We start from the raw sequence: 17,048 nt of genomic DNA, 5'->3' as shown, positions 1-17,048 counted from the left end.
CCCCTCGGCTGGGAGGCAGTCAAGCGACACAGGGACTGGACGGATGGACTCAGCACAGAGACGATGGAGAACGGGGTGCGGGGCTACGCAGCCTTTCTTTCTGTGGGACGCAGAGTGGCAGTGGCTCAGAACCCGGGGAGTTGTAATCTCAATTGAGGCGGACTGGGCCAAGACATGGAGAAAGGGTCCAGAGCTCCAGCAAGGGCGGCAGAGAGCCCCGGAACTAGAGTAGGGGTGAGCGTGGCAAAGTGCGGGGAGCAGTTTCTTAACAAGAGCTTTCTTCTGAGCTCCACAGTTCAAATGCTGGAGGAGAACACTGCAAAGGGAGGGCTGAAAGGACAAATTGCTCTCTTGGAAGGAGGGTCCCGAGGAGGGGGTGGGGGCGGCGCTTGTCTTGCATTCCTTGGACACACGGTCTGGAGAGCCCTGTCCCTGGAGAAGGTCGTCATGCTTGGTAAAGTGGAGGTGGCAGCGAAAGCAAGATGGGCCCACCGATGGCAGCAAGATGGGCTCAGGCATAGGCAAGGGTGGTGCCGGGCTGGAACCAACTCGGTGGCATCGAACAAGAGATCCAGAGAGGGGCAAGCCACTGCCGAAGGCTGTTCAGCCAGGGAGGGAGTAGGAAAAGTAAGCCCCTTGACCCAGCCCCCTCCTCTTCTTCTTGCCCAACACAACCGGCGCCGGAAGCCAGGACTCCAGAAGCCAGGACACCAGAAACCAGGGCTCCAAAAGCCAGGACTCCAGAAACCAGGGCTCCAGAAGCCAGGAAGCCGGAAGCCAGGACCCCAGAAGCCAGGACCCCGGAAGCCAGGGTGCTGGAAGCCAGGGCTCCGGAGACCAGATGTGGAAGAGTGATTGGTGTCTTCCGAGGGGCCAGAAGGAATACACCCTACATTGCAGACAGACACGTTCACCAGTACAGCCCAATTCTGTGCCATGCTGGGTTAGAAGTGCCAAGAGACAGGTGTGGTGTCAATTCCATTGTATTTTATTAAACTGTGAAGCCGCTGTGCACACTGAACAGCAGGGAGGTTATTCACGATGTTGGATTCCCGGGACCTATCACAGGAGATGGCCGCCCTGGGCCTGCGCTCCCCAAAGGTGTCAACAGTTAGGAGGCCTGTGTGGCCACTGCCCGTTTTTCAGAGGCATCGGGTCCTCTGAGTGAGTTGGTGGGTTAGCCACTGCACTGCTAACCACAAGGTCTGCCGTTTGAAGCATCCGCGGCTCCGCAGGAGGACGATGAAGCTGTGTCCTCTCACAGAAAGATGTACAGCCTCTGCAACCCAAAGGGAAAGTTCTACTCTGCCCTACAGGGCCGGCCTAAGTTGGAATCCACTCCATGGCTGGGGGTGGTGGGTGGGCTGGTGATGGCTGTCTTCCGGGGGATTATGACTCATGGGGACCTGGGTGTGCCCAGTAGAACTTCTCTGGAGGGAGCTCCAGGCTGTGACCTTCAGAAGCTGCCCAAGGTTCGATTTTCCTAAGAACCTCAGTGTGAACGTGAACCACCAACCTTCCAGCTCGTTATCGACCTCTTCCCTTTCGGGATCACTCCAGGAATCCTTCCTTCCCGGCAGTACTTTGAAGCACTCACACTGCCCCCCACCCCCACCCCCCTCTCCCCCAACCCAAAGGCCAGCAGTCTGCAGCCACCAGCTGCAGAAGAATGTGTGGCAGATGGGTTCTGTGAGGATTTACAGCCTAACGCGAACCCTCTGGGGCAGTCTCCTTGGACAGCAATGGCTTAGTTTTCTCTTAATTCAACTGACCTTCCCGGCGGCCTCTGTGGTCATTTCAGGTCTTCCCCACGGGTTCACACCATAAAGGCTGTCATCTCCTGAAATCACATGGCATGTTTCCTTATGAAATCCCCCTCCAGCTGGGGCAGAATATGATCTATCCCTTTTCTTTGGGCATTGTGTTTGTTCCCCTCGGCAGCCGTATGATAGTCACTAAACCGAGTTGTGGCGAACAGTCCTGTTTACGCTCTCCGTTTTGGAGTCTGGAAGTCTAGCATCAAGGGCTCAGAGGGGTGTGCTCCCTTGGAAACCTGCGGGGGAGGGAGCCTCCTTGCCTCCTCCAGCTTCTGGGAGCCTCCCGGTCGGTGTTCCTTGGCTTGTGGCTGCCTCCCTCCAGTTTCTCCTCCCATCTTCATTCATGTCCGTGTGCCTCTTCTCCCTTTCTTAGGAAGACACCGATTATACTGGGTAGAAAGCAGAAGACAAAGCCGACTTGTTGAGCTGACTCTTACTTCCGGGGACCCCGTGTGGTGACCCGCTAGTCAGTAAGCTGGGCTCCGAGGGATTTCAGAAGTCGAGAGCCAGGCCTTTCTTTCAAGGTGTCTCTGGATGGACTGGAACCTCCAACCCCTTGGTTAGCAGCTCAACCCCGGCAGGGATTCCCATTGGGATTTGGAAGTGCTCAAAGTGTGACTTCATCTGAACTGGATTCGATGTTCTAAGACCCCAGTTTTAGTAGAGACCTACCCATCTTTTTATTGAGGGGTGGGGTGGGGTGGAGACACAGGCTAACCCATAACAGGTATTGAAATAAAACTAGAAAGTAAGCATTATTCTCTTGGACCCTTGTTCCCCAAGCTTGAATTGTCAGGGTCTCCAAGCCACTTGAGAAGAAGCCCGAATCAGTCGTGCAAGCCCCTGGTTTGACAAATGGTGACTGATGGCCTAGTGAAGGGACAGGACCTGGGAGAGTCACAAAGCTGGCAGGTGGTCAATGAAGTTGCCCACGTGTGCTCCTTCCAGGCCTGTGTTCCAAATAGGCACTCAAGATCCCTTGGGCGTCAGACATGGCCAAAATCAGGGTCTTGGCGCAGGCACCGGGTGATGGCGAGCAGAATTACTCAATGTTCAACTCAACTTCTTTCCTCTCATCCCTTCCTTACGTTGGATCCCTGACCGGGTGTTTGCACAGATCTCTGTCTTACCTAACCTGCACAAAACCCACCTTTGAACCTTTGCCTTAATTGAGATTTACTGGAAGTCTCTGCAAGGTCACGGCCAAACTGGAGGTCACCTTTCCAAGTGCAACTTGAAGACACCCAATACAGACCAGCATCGGTCTCTGGGTCTCTGGGGTGCACAACGTGTACTTTCTACCGTAAGAGGGAGATACTGCTGCTCTACTGAATGCTCCCGATAGTCGACATTTTTCTAAAAACAAAATCATTTACTGAGAGATTCTGAATCGTGAGAAAGGGACATGGACTCGCCACGCAGCCCCTTGCTCGTGCACAACAGGAAAGTTAAAAACAAACTCGCTTCCATCAAGTCCGTTTCTGATGAGGGGACGACTGCCACGTTTCCTGTTGAAGCTTGAATCAGGATCAGGCAGGCCACAAGAAATACCATGACGTAAAGGAGAAGGAGGGGTCTAGAGGGCAAGGAGGGACCCCTCCAAGGAATCATGGGAGATCGGGGCCACCTCCACCCATCCCATGCCCTGTGAACCCGACGGTCCAGCCTGGGGGAGATGAAAAGACTGGGGGGAGCAATGTCTCTCCTTATTAGGTTCAATTCTGTCTTCCGTCTCTTCCCTTTGTGGTTTAATTATCACTGAGTTGATTCTGATCCACGGTACCCTCCACCCTCTCCCCACCCCCATGTAACACTGAGTCAAACTGCTCGCTCCATAGGGTTTTCTTTGCTCTGCTCTTAACTGAGGCAGGTCGCCTGCCAGACCTGTTTCTGCAGCCCCCCTGGATGGGCTGAAGTCACCAGCGTATCCGGAGTCCCTCTAACCAGCTATGCCACCTAGAGACCTCAGCTTTTAATTAGGAAGTAAGGACACACTCACAGACATGGGAGTCACTAAAGATAGCGCAGATGCAACTCAAAGACAGAAAGACAATGCCAAGTTTACAAAACGGGCAAAGGACTGGACTAGCCATTTCTCCAAAGAAGACACACACACGGCCGACAATCACATGAAAAAGGTCCTCGATGTCATTAGTGACTGTTGTTGGGGGCCATTGGGTTGTCTTCCATCTCTGGCGGCCCTATGTGCAGAAGTGCCATGTTCTGCCAGGGCTGGGGTCACCCTGCCCATCTCTGCTGGTTTGAGTTGGTCGATGCAGCCATTGTATCAATCCGGCTCTTCCTTCCTTGACACGGACCCTCTACTGTACCAAGCATACGCTTTTTCAGGGTACGGTCTCCCCTTCCAGGTACGGTTCTCCCTGTGTATATGTTCCACGTTCACCCGCTTGCCTTTCATGAAGCACTCTTCACCCAGCAGCCAGAGACCAAAGCAAACATGCTGCCGCTGTATCTATCCCGACTCAGAGTGAGGACCCTCTGGAGGCTTTCTGAGGCCGTGGGTCTTTAAGAGAGTACGTAGCCTCATCTTTCTCCCTGGGAGCAGCTGGTGGTTTTGAACTGCTGGCCTGCGCAGTCTAACGTGTATCTCACAGAATTGCCAGGCCTCCTTAGCAGACAGAGAGATACCTGGAATGCAAACTTCCTGCTGTCTTCTGCCGTTGGAAACCCCCCACAGCTCCCCAGGACTCCCTTGTATATTATCAGTGCCCTCCACTTCATCTGAGCTCTGTCAGGGAAGGGGACTGTCTCTATTTACAGAGCCCTGGTACTGGAGGCACGGTGGTTACATGTTAGACTGCCGCCGTGGAGTCAGCAGTTTGAAACCACCAGCCACACCTCAGGAGAAAGAGGCGGCTTTCGACTCCCATAGCTTGACAGCCTCAGAAGCCCACAGAGGCAGTTCTACTCTGTGGTTTGAATTGTGGGTGCCAGCCCCCCACCACTAATCACGGGTTCAGTAAACACAATTGTACGGTTGAGATACATAAATATTATATTAGAGTCATCGAGAGCATGAGAGAGACAAAGAGATATTGCAATAAAGGAGTCAGACACATTTCATCGTAGCATGCTCACCTCAGCCCCGCTTGGTGGTCCATGTGGAGAGAGGGGGGGAAGGGGAAGAGGACAAGGGGAAACAGGGGAGGAGGGAGCCGAGGAGAGCAGGGGAGAGACCAGCGAGAGAGGTCTCTATTGCTAACCCAGGTCTATATACCTTTTGGGGGCGTGCAAGCCCCACTGATTGCAGGTAAAGACATACATCACAGGAAGGGGTTTCACTATAGGTTATACAGCAGTGAGAGGGGGTGGTCTAGGGACATACACGCAATAGGAAGAGGAGGGATTGGGGGTACACATGTGACAAGATGGGCGGATCCTAGATTCAGGATGGCAGCCTAACTTTGACCTGTTCTCTGGACCTCCATAGGAACCATTCTCAGTAGGGTGTGAACCCACCTACAGGAACCAAGCTAATGGTTGCAAGCTTCAGGGAGAAATAGTACAGCAGGGAGCAGGCCCACCCCTGTGATGGAGACAGCAGTCTGGCAGAGATTGCCTTCAGGGAGAATGTCTGTAAGCATCTGACCTCCCCCCACACTGCTCTGGGCTATGAGCTGGCATGACTTGATGGCAGTGAGCTGCTTTGCTTGCGTTAAAGTGGTCAGCTATTAGCCCACAGGAGGTGGTCTGAACCCAGAAACACCGGCAACCTTGGAAACCCTCTCAGCGGTTGCACTCTGCCCCACAGCAGCGGTTCTCCACCGTTGGGTCGAGACCCCTTTGGGGGTCGAACGATCCTTTCACAGGGGTCGCCCAATTCATCACAGTAGCAACATGACCGTAATGAAGTAGCAACAACAATAATTTGATGGTTGGGGGGTCACCACCACATGAGGAACTGCATTCAAGGGTCTCGGTATGAGGGAGGTGGAGGCGGCTGCCCTACAGGCTCACCGTGAGTTGGAATCCACTGAACAACAGCCTTTTTTTGCTGGGGTTTTTTTTTTTTTTTGGTGGTGGCATGTTTTTAAGGCGTTGGCTGCTAACCAACAGGTTGACCGTTCGAATCCACCCTGGGAAAAGGAGGTGGCAGTCTGCTGCTTAGAGATTTCAAGCCTTGGCAGCTCCCTGGGCAGTTCTGCTTTGTCCAGTAAAGCCGCCATCACAGTCAAAAGAACCTCCCTGCCACTCGATCCATTCTGACTCATCGCGACCCTATAGGACAGAGTAAAACGGCCCTGTAGTCGGGGGAGGGGAACCGATTACAGGGATCTACGTATAACCTCCTCCCTGGGGCACGGACAACAGAGGGGTGGGTGAAGGGAGCCGTCGGACAGTGTAAGATATGACAAAATAGTGATTTATAAAATATCAAGGGTTCACGAGGGAGGGGGGAATGAGGAGCTGATGCGGGGGGGCTTACATGGAGAGCAAATGTTTCAAAATGATGAGGGTAACGAATGTACAAATGTGCTTTATACAATGGATGGATTGTGATAAGAGTTGTATGAGCCCCCAATAAAATGATTTTAAAACTAATAAAATAAAAACAAAAAAAGAAATGTGCCCCATTAAAAAACCCCTGTGGGTTTCTGAGCCTGTCAATCATCCCTGAAGTCAAAATAAAACGCCTCATCTCCTGTGGACTGGCTCGTGGTTTCAACTGCTGACTTTGGTGAGCAGCCCCAAAGCGGAGCCCACCATGCCTCCCGGGCTCCTTGGCACTCAGTAGGAACTCCCTAAATATTAACGGCCTGTCTGGGGAGGGTCCTCGGGAAGTGGTGGCAGAAGAACTTGGATGACGAAGTCCAGGTAGGCCGCAGGTGAGAAAGCCTCTGGTCGGTGGAGCCCAGCTATCCCCCAGAGCTGGACCTGACCTGGCCTTGGTGGGGGTGGGCCGGGCTGGTATGAGGTTGGAAGCAAGGATGGGCCCCCTGTGGGGGCCGGGCATTCGAGTGTGTGTTGGGTGGGTGTCGGAGTGTCGGGGGACTCATCCTGACCCACCCGCCCTGCAGATGAGCGGGAGGCAGTGCAGAAGAAAACCTTCACCAAGTGGGTGAACTCGCACCTGGCTCGAGTGGCCTGCCACATCGGGGACCTCTATGCCGACCTTCGGGATGGCTTCGTGCTCACCCGGCTGCTGGAAGTGCTGTCCGGGGAACAGCTGGTAAGGGGGCCCCTGGGAGCCTGGGGAGAGGCGGGCTAAGGGGCCGGGGCTCTGCGAGGAGGGGTGGTTGACCATCGCTGGAGGCTTGGGCCGTAAGTGGGTGGTGGGCCTTCCCAGGAAGGACATGGAGCGTGGTGCCTGCCTGTGGCTGAAACTTGGTTGTGGGGAGCCTCAGTCAGGAGGGGATGTCGAGAAGGGAATCTGTTAGCGTTCAGGGGTGGGGTTTTCTCGGGAGAGGGTGGAGCTATTGGAGAAGGGAGGCGCTTGCTTAGAAGCAAGGGGAGTGGTCATGGAAATATGAGGAACTCTGGCAGGAGGCTGACTGTTGGGGCAGGTCTATTGGAGGGGTGAGGCTTAGGTCCTGCAGATCTGGGGTGCGCTACAGAGGACAATGGGGTTCAGATGGGGGCGTGTTTCTCCCTTGGAGGGGACTTCAGTGTAAAAGATGAGCCAACTGATGGAGCGCTGAGCTCATGGACTAACTACGGTGGGGGGGGGGAGCGAGGGGGAGGAGTTGGCTGTCTAGAGCAGCGGTTCTCACGGCATGGGTCGCGACCCCCTTGGGGGAATGAAGGACCCTTTCACAGGGGTCACCCAATGCATCCTGCATATCTGATATTTACATAACAATTCGTAACAGTAGCACACTTGCAGTGATGAAGTAGCAACGAAAATCATTTTATGGTTGGGGGGTCTTAAAGGGTCGTGGCATGAGGAGGGTGGAGAACCACTGGTCTAGAAGAATTGTGTCTTGATTCAAATGGGGGCCCCACCCCTAAAGACAGTGAGGGTGTGGCCATGGACTTGGAAGAAGCTGCGCTATGACCTCAGTGTATGGGGCGGAGCTTCACGATAAGGGGCGTGGCAAGAGCGGTGGGGGGGGAAAGGGGAGGGGCCAGGAATTTGAAAAGGTCACCTTACTAGGGGAAGGGGCGGAGCTTCTTTCCAAAAGGGCGCCAGGGTCTTGGCTTATTCCAGTGCAGCAGGAGAGTTGGGGGAGGGGCAGGTCTTGACATTGAGGTTCTAGGCGTGTCCTTGAAGTAGACAAGCCGGGTGAAGATCTGGGACTTAGCTTCTCCGACGGGGCTCCTTTGGAAGGGGTGGGTCTTGGATCATCTGGGGCGCCTGTGTGAGGGCTGGGCCTGATTGCCCAAGGCCTCCCCCACCCCCCAGCCGAGGCCCACGCGCGGCCGCATGCGGATCCACTCGCTGGAGAACGTGGACAAGGCGTTGCAGTTCCTGAAAGAACAGCGGGTGCACCTGGAGAACGTGGGCTCCCACGACATCGTGGACGGGAACCACCGGCTGACGCTGGGGCTCGTCTGGACCATCATCCTCCGCTTCCAGGTGACCTCAAGGGACCTGGCCCCACCTGTGACCCACGGTGGAGCCTTCCCTCACCCACTCGCCCTTTTATTTCGTTATTAATTTATTTCCACCTCCCCAAATAGTACTGATCACCACCCAGACCCATTTTCTCTCCGTGTCAGACACTCGGTGTTGAACTGACACGACTCTCATAGTAACGGCAATTGTGACTACCACAGGGGGGCTTTCCTGGCGATGTCGTGGGTTACACGGTGGGCGGCTACCCACAGGTGAGCCCACCTGCTCTCCAGGAGAAAGCTGAGCTTGTCGCTGCTGGTAAAGTAGCAATCCCACAAACCCACAGGGGCAGTTCTACACTGTCCCGCAGGGTCACTATCGATCGGCATTGACTCCATGACAGTGGGGGACGGGGATTATTCCCAGGAGCGCTGGGGTGCTGTAGCCCTTAGCTTGGCAGTTGAAGGGTTCAGTCCCAGTAGCTACAGGCAAGCAGCTCGGAGCACGGAAAGATTACAATTTTGGACTGGGTACTTCTCCACTATCTTGTAGGGTCTCCAGTTGGAATTCATGCAACCCCCCCCCCCATTCTCCGAATGAGGAATAGAGGCCCAGAGAGATGAAGGAATGACCCCCAGGTAGTGGAGGCTGCACCTCCAGCCCAGGCAGGCTGGCCCCCCCGCACAGAAACTACACAGACCAACACCCTGCCTTTCTCGAGTTAGTACCATGGGGGAGGAGATGGGCAGCCAACAAACACAAGCCAATGAAGGGCCGGCTCCAGGCAGAGAATGGAAAGGGCTAGAAAAATCTTTCTGTTGTTGGCTCGTGGGCAGTCAGCTCTAACTCAGGGCCACCTCATGGACAGGATGGCATGAGGGTGTCGTGTCAGCCCAGCTCACTGGACACAGCCTGCCCTCCTCCCCACTGATGCCCCACACACAGCCGGCGACAGGTTTAGGTTGGGTGTCGGGGTTTCAGGCGCTGCAGCAGCCTTGTGGTCTGCATTCCACACGGTTTGATTCCGATTGAGATGGGGAGGCCTTGGGGAGTTTCATCAAGGAGAGAGGCACACTCAGATCAGGAAAAGATGGGAGAGGGGTCCGGGAGTCCCCGGGGAGGCTAGGACTGGACCAGGGGAAGGCTGGGGGTGGGAGGGCTGATGGGAAACCAGGACAGTCAAAGTCGGCAAGCTGGAGGGGCAGAGGAGGGAGGTGTCCAGGGCAAGACTGGGGACCAGGGAGTTGGGGGGCCACCCTGAGCTGGGACTGGGGAGGAGGAGTAGGTCTAAGGGCAGATGCCAGGGAGGGAGGTCAGGAGAGGGGTGGGCACCGGGTACTGTCAGTGCAGGAAGAACCAGAATGAGGCTGGGGGGTTGGGAGCACCTGGAACCCTGGCTGGATTCTAAGACTTCCTTGGAACCTGGTTCCCTCCCTTGGACGCTGCCAGAGACCTGGGGCCATTCACACCTTTAGTGCGGGGTTGGGGAGTGGGGGGGGGGAACGTCCAGCCCCTGGTCTGTATAAGGCCAGAGGGGTCATCAAGACCAGCTCATACCACCCCCCTCCTCACCCAAGCTACAGCTCCTGCTGTCACACCAGGGGTGAGAGAATGCAGCGGTGGGCGAGTCCGGCCCAGAATGATGTCATAAATATCCAAATGGCCCTGGTGGGACAAAGGTTCCCCTGTCCTGCTGTAATAGGTCCTTCGCTACTTGGGGATCAGCAGTGAGCAAAATCCACCCACATCCCTGGTCCCTGGCCATCAAATCTGTTCAGACTCACAGGGACCCTCTGGGACAGAGGAGAGCTGAGCCTTGGGTTTCCAAGGCTCCAGTCGTTGGGAACCAGCCTGCTTGTGGGTGCAAATGACAGCCCGTCTGGTCAGTAGCCGCACACGTAACCACCGGAGCGATGGTAAAGCCTGGACTCTCTGCCGTAGGGTGTCCTGACAGCATCGTGGTTATACGTTGGGTTGGGAACTGTCAGTCCAGCAGTTCAAAATCACCAGCTGCTCTGCAGGAGAAAGATGGGGCTTTCTCCTCGGTTCTACCCTGTCCTAGAGGGCTGCTGTCCGTGGACATCAACTCCCTGGTAGCGAGTTTGGTTTGCGCTGGTGCCCCTCTGCCACAATCCACTAGCACCGAGTGGCTTCCAGCTCACTGTGACCCTGTGGACAGAGTCGAACTGCCCCGAGGCTGTGAGTCCTTGATTGGAGCAGAGAGCCTTCTCTTTCTCCCTCGAAGTGGCTGGTGGTTTCAAACTGCCGACCTTGAGGGTGGCAGCCCGATGCATAACCCACCAGGGCTCCTCTAAAGACAGGACAGGGGGTGTGAAAGATGGGGGCGCAAGTGTGCAAACAGGTGCTTGAGGAAAAGGTGACGCACCGACAAGGTGACGTTTCAGTGCAAACCTGAAGGAGGGATGCAGCCCTGGGGACATGGAGGGAGCGTGGAGATTAGAGGGGGAAACGGCTGTTCCAGGCAGTGTGAACAGCCAGTGGGAAGGTGGTGGGGTGGGTGGGTAGAAGGAGGGACCAGCAGGTGTCGCCAGTGGAGGGAGTAATGGAGGAAAGCTGATGGGAGAATGGCAAGGACTTCCGTTTTTGCCCTGAGACAGAGCCACGTGGAGGGACGATGGGATCTGACTTGGGTGCACCCTCAGTCCCTCTCTGCATGGGGACAGGAGCAGGGAGAGCATGGAGGCGCTGCAGAAGCCCAGAGGAGAGTTGGTCCAGATTTGGACAGCTCTGGAAACTGACACCCACAGCCACCATGACCTCCCCTTGTTCTGGAGTGGGCTGCCCCGCCCTCCTCCCTCATGGACCCTGGAGCCATCTCCTCTGCCCCTCAGGACAAGATTGAGGGGCAGGCTTTCCCAGCCTCCAGCCCTTAAGGCCCCGGCGGTCGTTGCTTGTCCACTCACAGATTCAAGTCATCAAAATCGAGACCGAGGACAACCGAGAGACCCGCTCGGCGAAGGATGCCCTGCTCCTGTGGTGTCAGATGAAGACGGCAGGGTGAGCCCCCTCTTGCCTCAACAGCCCCCCCCTCTCCAGGCAGCCCCCCTCTGGCCCTTGGGGCTCCAGAACAAGAGGACCAGGGGCAGCCACGTCACCAAGTTCCATCTCAAGCTGAAAAAATGGGCAAACGAACCCCCAAATCATCCACGGCTCAGAAGGTCCACGTGTGGCTCCTCGGTCTCCTCCCCCACCGCTCCACCCCTGCCTCTCAGGAGGCGTTACGTGCACCTGAGTGGACTCCTCCGCCCACCACCTTGCCACCTGTGGGTGCCCAGGTCTCGGTCAGGGAGGGCACACACCAGGGGGTGGTCTGCCCAACCTGGCGGTGGTCTCGAGGACCCGGACACCCCCGGGTGTGACCGAGAACTGTGCTCTGATGGGCATGATTTGGGTCTCTAACTCCGTGTCCTATAGGGAAGGACGCAGCCTGAACTCCAAATGCCCTCAGGAGGAAGGAGGCTGGGAGAACAGCCATGGGGGACTCATAATTTCTCTTTCTGAGTCAGCAGTGTGGCTGTCTGTCAGTGATGTCTATTTCTCTGTTTCTCCAGTGTCTACACCTCTCTCTCTCTCTCCCCTCCTGCTTTTCTCTCTCTGTGTTCTTGTTTCTCCCAGTCTCTCTCTCCCTCTGTCTTCTCTCTCTTTCTCTCCTCTCTTGTTTGTCTCGCCCCCTCTCTCTCCCTCTGGCCCTTCCCACCTCTCTCCATCTCCTACCTTTCCTCCCTGCCACTTCCCTTCTGACTCCCCACCTCTGCCTCTGTCTCCCCCAGTTACCCGGAGGTCAACATCCAGAATTTCACCACCAGCTGGCGCGACGGCTTGGCCTTCAATGCCCTCATTCATCGGCACAGGTACCACTAGAGGGCCCTCGCCTAGCCAGCCCCTTCCCCCATGTCCCCTTACATGTACCCCATCCCTGTAGGTGCACACACTCACACACACACACACAGGTGGATGCAGGCACACACTTCGAGGCCCCTGGGGGCCACTCACCCCCTGGACTGCCCACTCTGGTGTAGTCACAGCTGCTCCCCCCATCAAACATCCTTCCTCAAGGTGAGCCCCCAACTTTTCTCCTGTCCTGTTACACATTCACCTAGCATGACCTCATTGTCACATCTGTACCACACCTATGGGCATTGAGACAGATGATACCCATGTCATGTCACCCCGCCTCTGGGAAGGGCCAGCTCTGGTGGAGCTGGAGGTGGAGCCTGGCTCTTTCTGCCACATCGTCTGCCACCCCTGAGCTGCCACCCAGGTGCTCCCAAACCTGGAGGCACAGCTGGAGGGGATGTTCACAGAGCCTGTGCTTCTGGTCAGACTCGGTTCACAGTGGTCCCTGATAAACCACCTCGCACTCCAGCGACCTCTGGGGCCAATGCGGGACTCAGCCCCGCTGTGCACAGGGAAACACTGAGCCACCAACAGGCAGTGGCAGGGCCAGCCCTCACACCGCTCCCTCCTGGCCATGCTGCATATAAACAGCCAAGATGTGTGCCCCTAGGTCAGGCCCACACACCCCACACACGCCACACTGGGAGATGTGCACACACCAAGCATGCCGGGCCAGACCCAGCCTACCGCCCTCAAGTCGATTCTGACGGCCCACAACCCTACAGCACAGCGCGGAGCTGCCCCTTTGGGCTCTGAGACTGGGGCTCTGGGAACAGAACGCCTCATCTCTCTCCCGAGGTGCAGCCGGTGGGTTTGGATGGCCGGCCTTGTGGTTAGCGGTCCAAAGGTCAGCCCATTGTAGAACCGGGCTCCTTTAGAACGGGCACACATCAGCAGCTTGTCAGTGTCACAGGGACATGAGGGGCATGTCCCTAACCCATGATCATGGGGGCTGAACTCTTCAAATCTCCCACAGACTGTCGCCCCCGCCGCACATCTGTGCACCCAGGCCGGCAAACATGTACACGTGTGCACATACAGATGCGTGTGAGCACGGGGCCGGACCCTGGTCATCACAGACCCTGGCAGATACGCATCAGCACACCTGGTGTCCCCATCGACTGTGTCTGTGCCCACAACCCCCATGCCCCCGCCTGCCCCTGGCCCTGGGTGGGGGCTCACAGAATGTTTCTCCACCTGCTTGCCCACCCTCTCTGGAACCTGCCTGCTGCCCACCCTGTGGCCCTTCCCAGGCCTGAACTTGTGGACTTCAGCAAACTCACCAAGTCCAACGCCAACTACAACCTGCAGAGAGCTTTCCGCACGGCTGAGCAGCACCTGGGACTGGCCCGTCTGCTCGACCCCGAGGGTGAGCCTTGCATGGCCCCGGCCCAGATTCCCCCAGAATTCTCAGCTCAACTCCACGTTCACGCCAACACCATCCCCAGCCCCCTCCCAACGTCCTCACCTCTGATGCCCCTCCCTCCCGGACTCAGTCCTCTAGGGCTGCTGTCGCCACAAGCCCACACGAGGGTGGCCGATGCAAGCAGATGTTGGCTCTCGAGATTCAGGGGTCTGTTGCTATGAGGTGCCACGGGGTCGGCTCAGACTCAGATGCGACAGGATGGACACCCTGCCCAGTGCCTGCCCATCCTCACCGCCGTTCCTGTGCCCAAGCCCATTGTTGGAGCCACGGTGTCCATCCGTCTGGTCGCGGGCCTTCCTCTGTCTCACTGCCCGTCAACTTTAGCAAGCATGATGTCCTCCTCCAGGGACTGGCTTCTCCCAAGAACACGTCCTAAGCACGTGAGACGGAGTCTTGCCCTCCTTGCCCCTCAGATGCACCCTGACTGTGATTCTCCCAGGACGGATTTGTTTATCCCAAATTTGGGAAGCCCAACGCACCTGCAGTCTTCTTCACCAGCACCACCATTCAAACAGCGAGTCCTCTTCTCTCTTCCTTCTTTGGGGTTCTAGAAGTTCTCAGTCCAGTTCTAGGGGAAGGCTTCCTCGCTCTCTCTTCTCGGGAGCAAAGGGCTGTCTCTTCTATGAACTTCTGCTCCTCCATCATCTTCCTGTGGCCCGACTCTCTCTTCCCCATGTGACCAGGACTTCCGTAAGCCAGGGAAAGGTGTCCTCTTGAATCACACCCTCTAGTAAGACAGGAATTCAAGATATGGTCCGCTCTCATCCTACCTCATTACCGTCATGGTCAACTCTCTCCAAAATGGGACCGTGAACCTCAGACGTGTCAACGTCGTTTTGTGGCTAGATGCCCCCGAGTCCTCTGTCCTTCCAATATGCTTTACCAACACCACAATTAAAATGCATCGACTCTTCCTTGGCCCTGCTTAGTTCTTGTCCCGCTTTCGCGTGCATAGGAGACAGTTGAAAATACCTTGGTCTGGGCCAGGTGCACCTTAGTCCTTCCTCTTTACCCAGTGCAATCCATTGTTTGATTTTTTTTTTGACTGCTGCTTCCATGAGCATTGAACGTGTAATTGAAACAAAATGAAATCCTTGACCACCTCAGTCTTTTCCCCCTTTTTATCATGGTGTCTGGGCATAGAGGCGAGGAGTTACAATATATCACAAAATGAGAGTTAATTACATCAGGTCGCACATGGAGGATAACTAAATGATACTGGAAACTATCCCATTCACGCTGATACATATTTTGGGGAAAATAGCTCAAGTAATAACATTCACCATTAACCTTACACAGTTGTGGGAGACTCTGGCTAGAAGAAACTTAGGAAGTAATTCACTGCACCGCACCCCATGTGTTTGCTCGCTTGCGTTTTCGCTTGTATCTCTCCAGCAAGACTGATTCAAGACCCTGCTTCATTACCATAAGAAAGACAAAAGAGCTCTCTCTCTCTCTCTCTCTCTCTCTTTCACACACACACACACACACACACACACAATTAAATCCATAGTATTTGGTGTTAGTGATACTCAAAACCAAACTCACTGCCATCAAGTCAATTCCCACTGAGAGTGACCCTAGAAGACAAAGTAGAACCTCCCCCATGGGTTTCCAAGGCTGTACATCTTTACAGGAGAAGGTCTTAGGAGGACTGGAGAGAAAGAAAATAAAAATAAAGAAAAAGAGATTTTGGCACAGGGGACTAAAAGTTAGGGTTTGCAACATAGATCCTGGGGGGACACAATTCACTCCACGGCATCCCACCCTTTAAAAACGCTACACTCCCTCCATTGAGGCTATTTCAAGTCGCAGCGCCAGAGCAGAACTGCCCCTGGAGTTTCCGGGACTTTAACTATTTATGACCATAAATAGCCTCATCTTTCTCCATGGAGCAGCTAGTGGGTTCAAACTGCTGACCTCGGGGTTAACAGCCCAATACACAACCCATCACTCCACCCGGGATGCTTTCCACTTTTTGACCCCCCTCCAAATTTCATATCCTGTCATAAGCAAAGCCCATTAACCACATCATATCACCCCAAAAGTCTTTAATCAACTCCGAATCCAAAATCTCACCTTCTATATCTCATCATCAAAATCTAAATCAGTGGTTCTCAACCTTCCTCATGCCACGACTCTTGAATACAGTTCCTCATGTTGTGGTGACCCCTCCCAACCATAAAATGATTTTTTTGCTACTTTATAAATGTAATTTTGCTATTATTATGAATCAGGTGACCCCTGTGAAAGGGTCGTTTGACCCCCCCAAAGGGGTCGTGACCCACAGGTGGAGAACCACTGTTTTAAATCCAATATTGGTGAAGCTAGAAGTGTATTCCATCCTGCGACAGAATTCTTCTTCATCTGCAAACCTGTGAGATCTAGACTACAGGTAATTGGTTTCTGGATACAATAGTGGAACAGGCACCAGGTAGCTGTTTCTATTACAAATGGGAGAAGTCGGAGGGAAAGGAAGAGCAGCAGGCACTGAGAAAGCCCCAAATCGAGCAGAACAATGTACATTCACTTTTATTTTTTGGTGGTTTTATTGACATATAATTCACATATCACAATTCAATGGTCTAACCATATTCAAAGTTATGCAGTCATCACCAGAGTCATTAGCACATTTTCTTCTTAGACTCATTATTAATAGCGCCTCATTTCCCCCTGCCATCCCTTGTCATCCAGTGGGTGGAAAGTCTTGTGGATCCAGTGGCGGTGAAAGCATCTCAGCTGGTGTGGGTCTCCATGTGGCTCCTCCAGTTCCAGGGCTCTGGCTCCATCAGCGTAGCTCCATGTGTCTTGTCAGCAGGAATGTCTCACAGGGAGTGAGTGTGTGTCCCACCTCCAGCGAGCTATTTATCACCTTAGTGCCTCCAAATGAGGTCATCAAACTGCCACCTGATTGACAGGCTAAATCACACCATCCCTTCTCTCATTAGTCTCAACTTGACAACAGATTATGTAACGACCACAAATCATATCAAGAAGATGTGAAAACATTACCACAATCAATTTCAGAACATTTTCTCCCCCCATGATTAAATCACCTTTAAAATGAGTTGTGTAACCACCTTCAGTTCTACTGTTCACCCCCCTCCCACCTTCATTGTTTACTCCCGAAACCCCCTCACTCTCCCCCTCTCCGCCCGCCCCACCCCTGCGCAACCTAGCATCCGTTATTATCTCTGTGCATCCACTCCTGTGCTTGACAAACTGGTAAACCCCACAGAAACAATAAAGAGCCCAAACGAAATGAAGTGGTGAGGAGAAACCAATAGTAGCAGAAAGATAAAAAAACCAACAAGGAGGAAGAAACAAGGATCACCATTCATATTTTAAAAGCCAGGGCAAACCAAGAAGG

General features: G+C 54.5%; 1 protein-coding gene across 1 annotated transcript in view; it reads left to right on the top strand.

Annotated features, from left to right (window-relative positions):
• Positions 1–17,048, top strand: part of SPTBN4 (spectrin beta, non-erythrocytic 4) — a 124,632-nt gene that overhangs the window by 30,320 nt on the left and 77,264 nt on the right. Inside the window, exons 3-7 of the mRNA XM_075536271.1 lie at positions 6,857–7,008; positions 8,182–8,355; positions 11,261–11,352; positions 12,126–12,206; positions 13,506–13,621. Coding sequence (XP_075392386.1) covers positions 6,857–7,008; positions 8,182–8,355; positions 11,261–11,352; positions 12,126–12,206; positions 13,506–13,621 — 615 coding nt within the window. The remainder of the gene's footprint in view (positions 1–6,856; positions 7,009–8,181; positions 8,356–11,260; positions 11,353–12,125; positions 12,207–13,505; positions 13,622–17,048) is intronic.

Source organism: Tenrec ecaudatus, chromosome 18 (genome assembly GCF_050624435.1).
Source record: "Tenrec ecaudatus isolate mTenEca1 chromosome 18, mTenEca1.hap1, whole genome shotgun sequence".
Classification (NCBI taxonomy): Eukaryota; Metazoa; Chordata; class Mammalia; order Afrosoricida; family Tenrecidae; genus Tenrec; species Tenrec ecaudatus.
The sequence above is the reverse complement of the archived record's forward strand: the minus strand, read 5'-3'. Positions and strand labels throughout refer to the sequence as shown.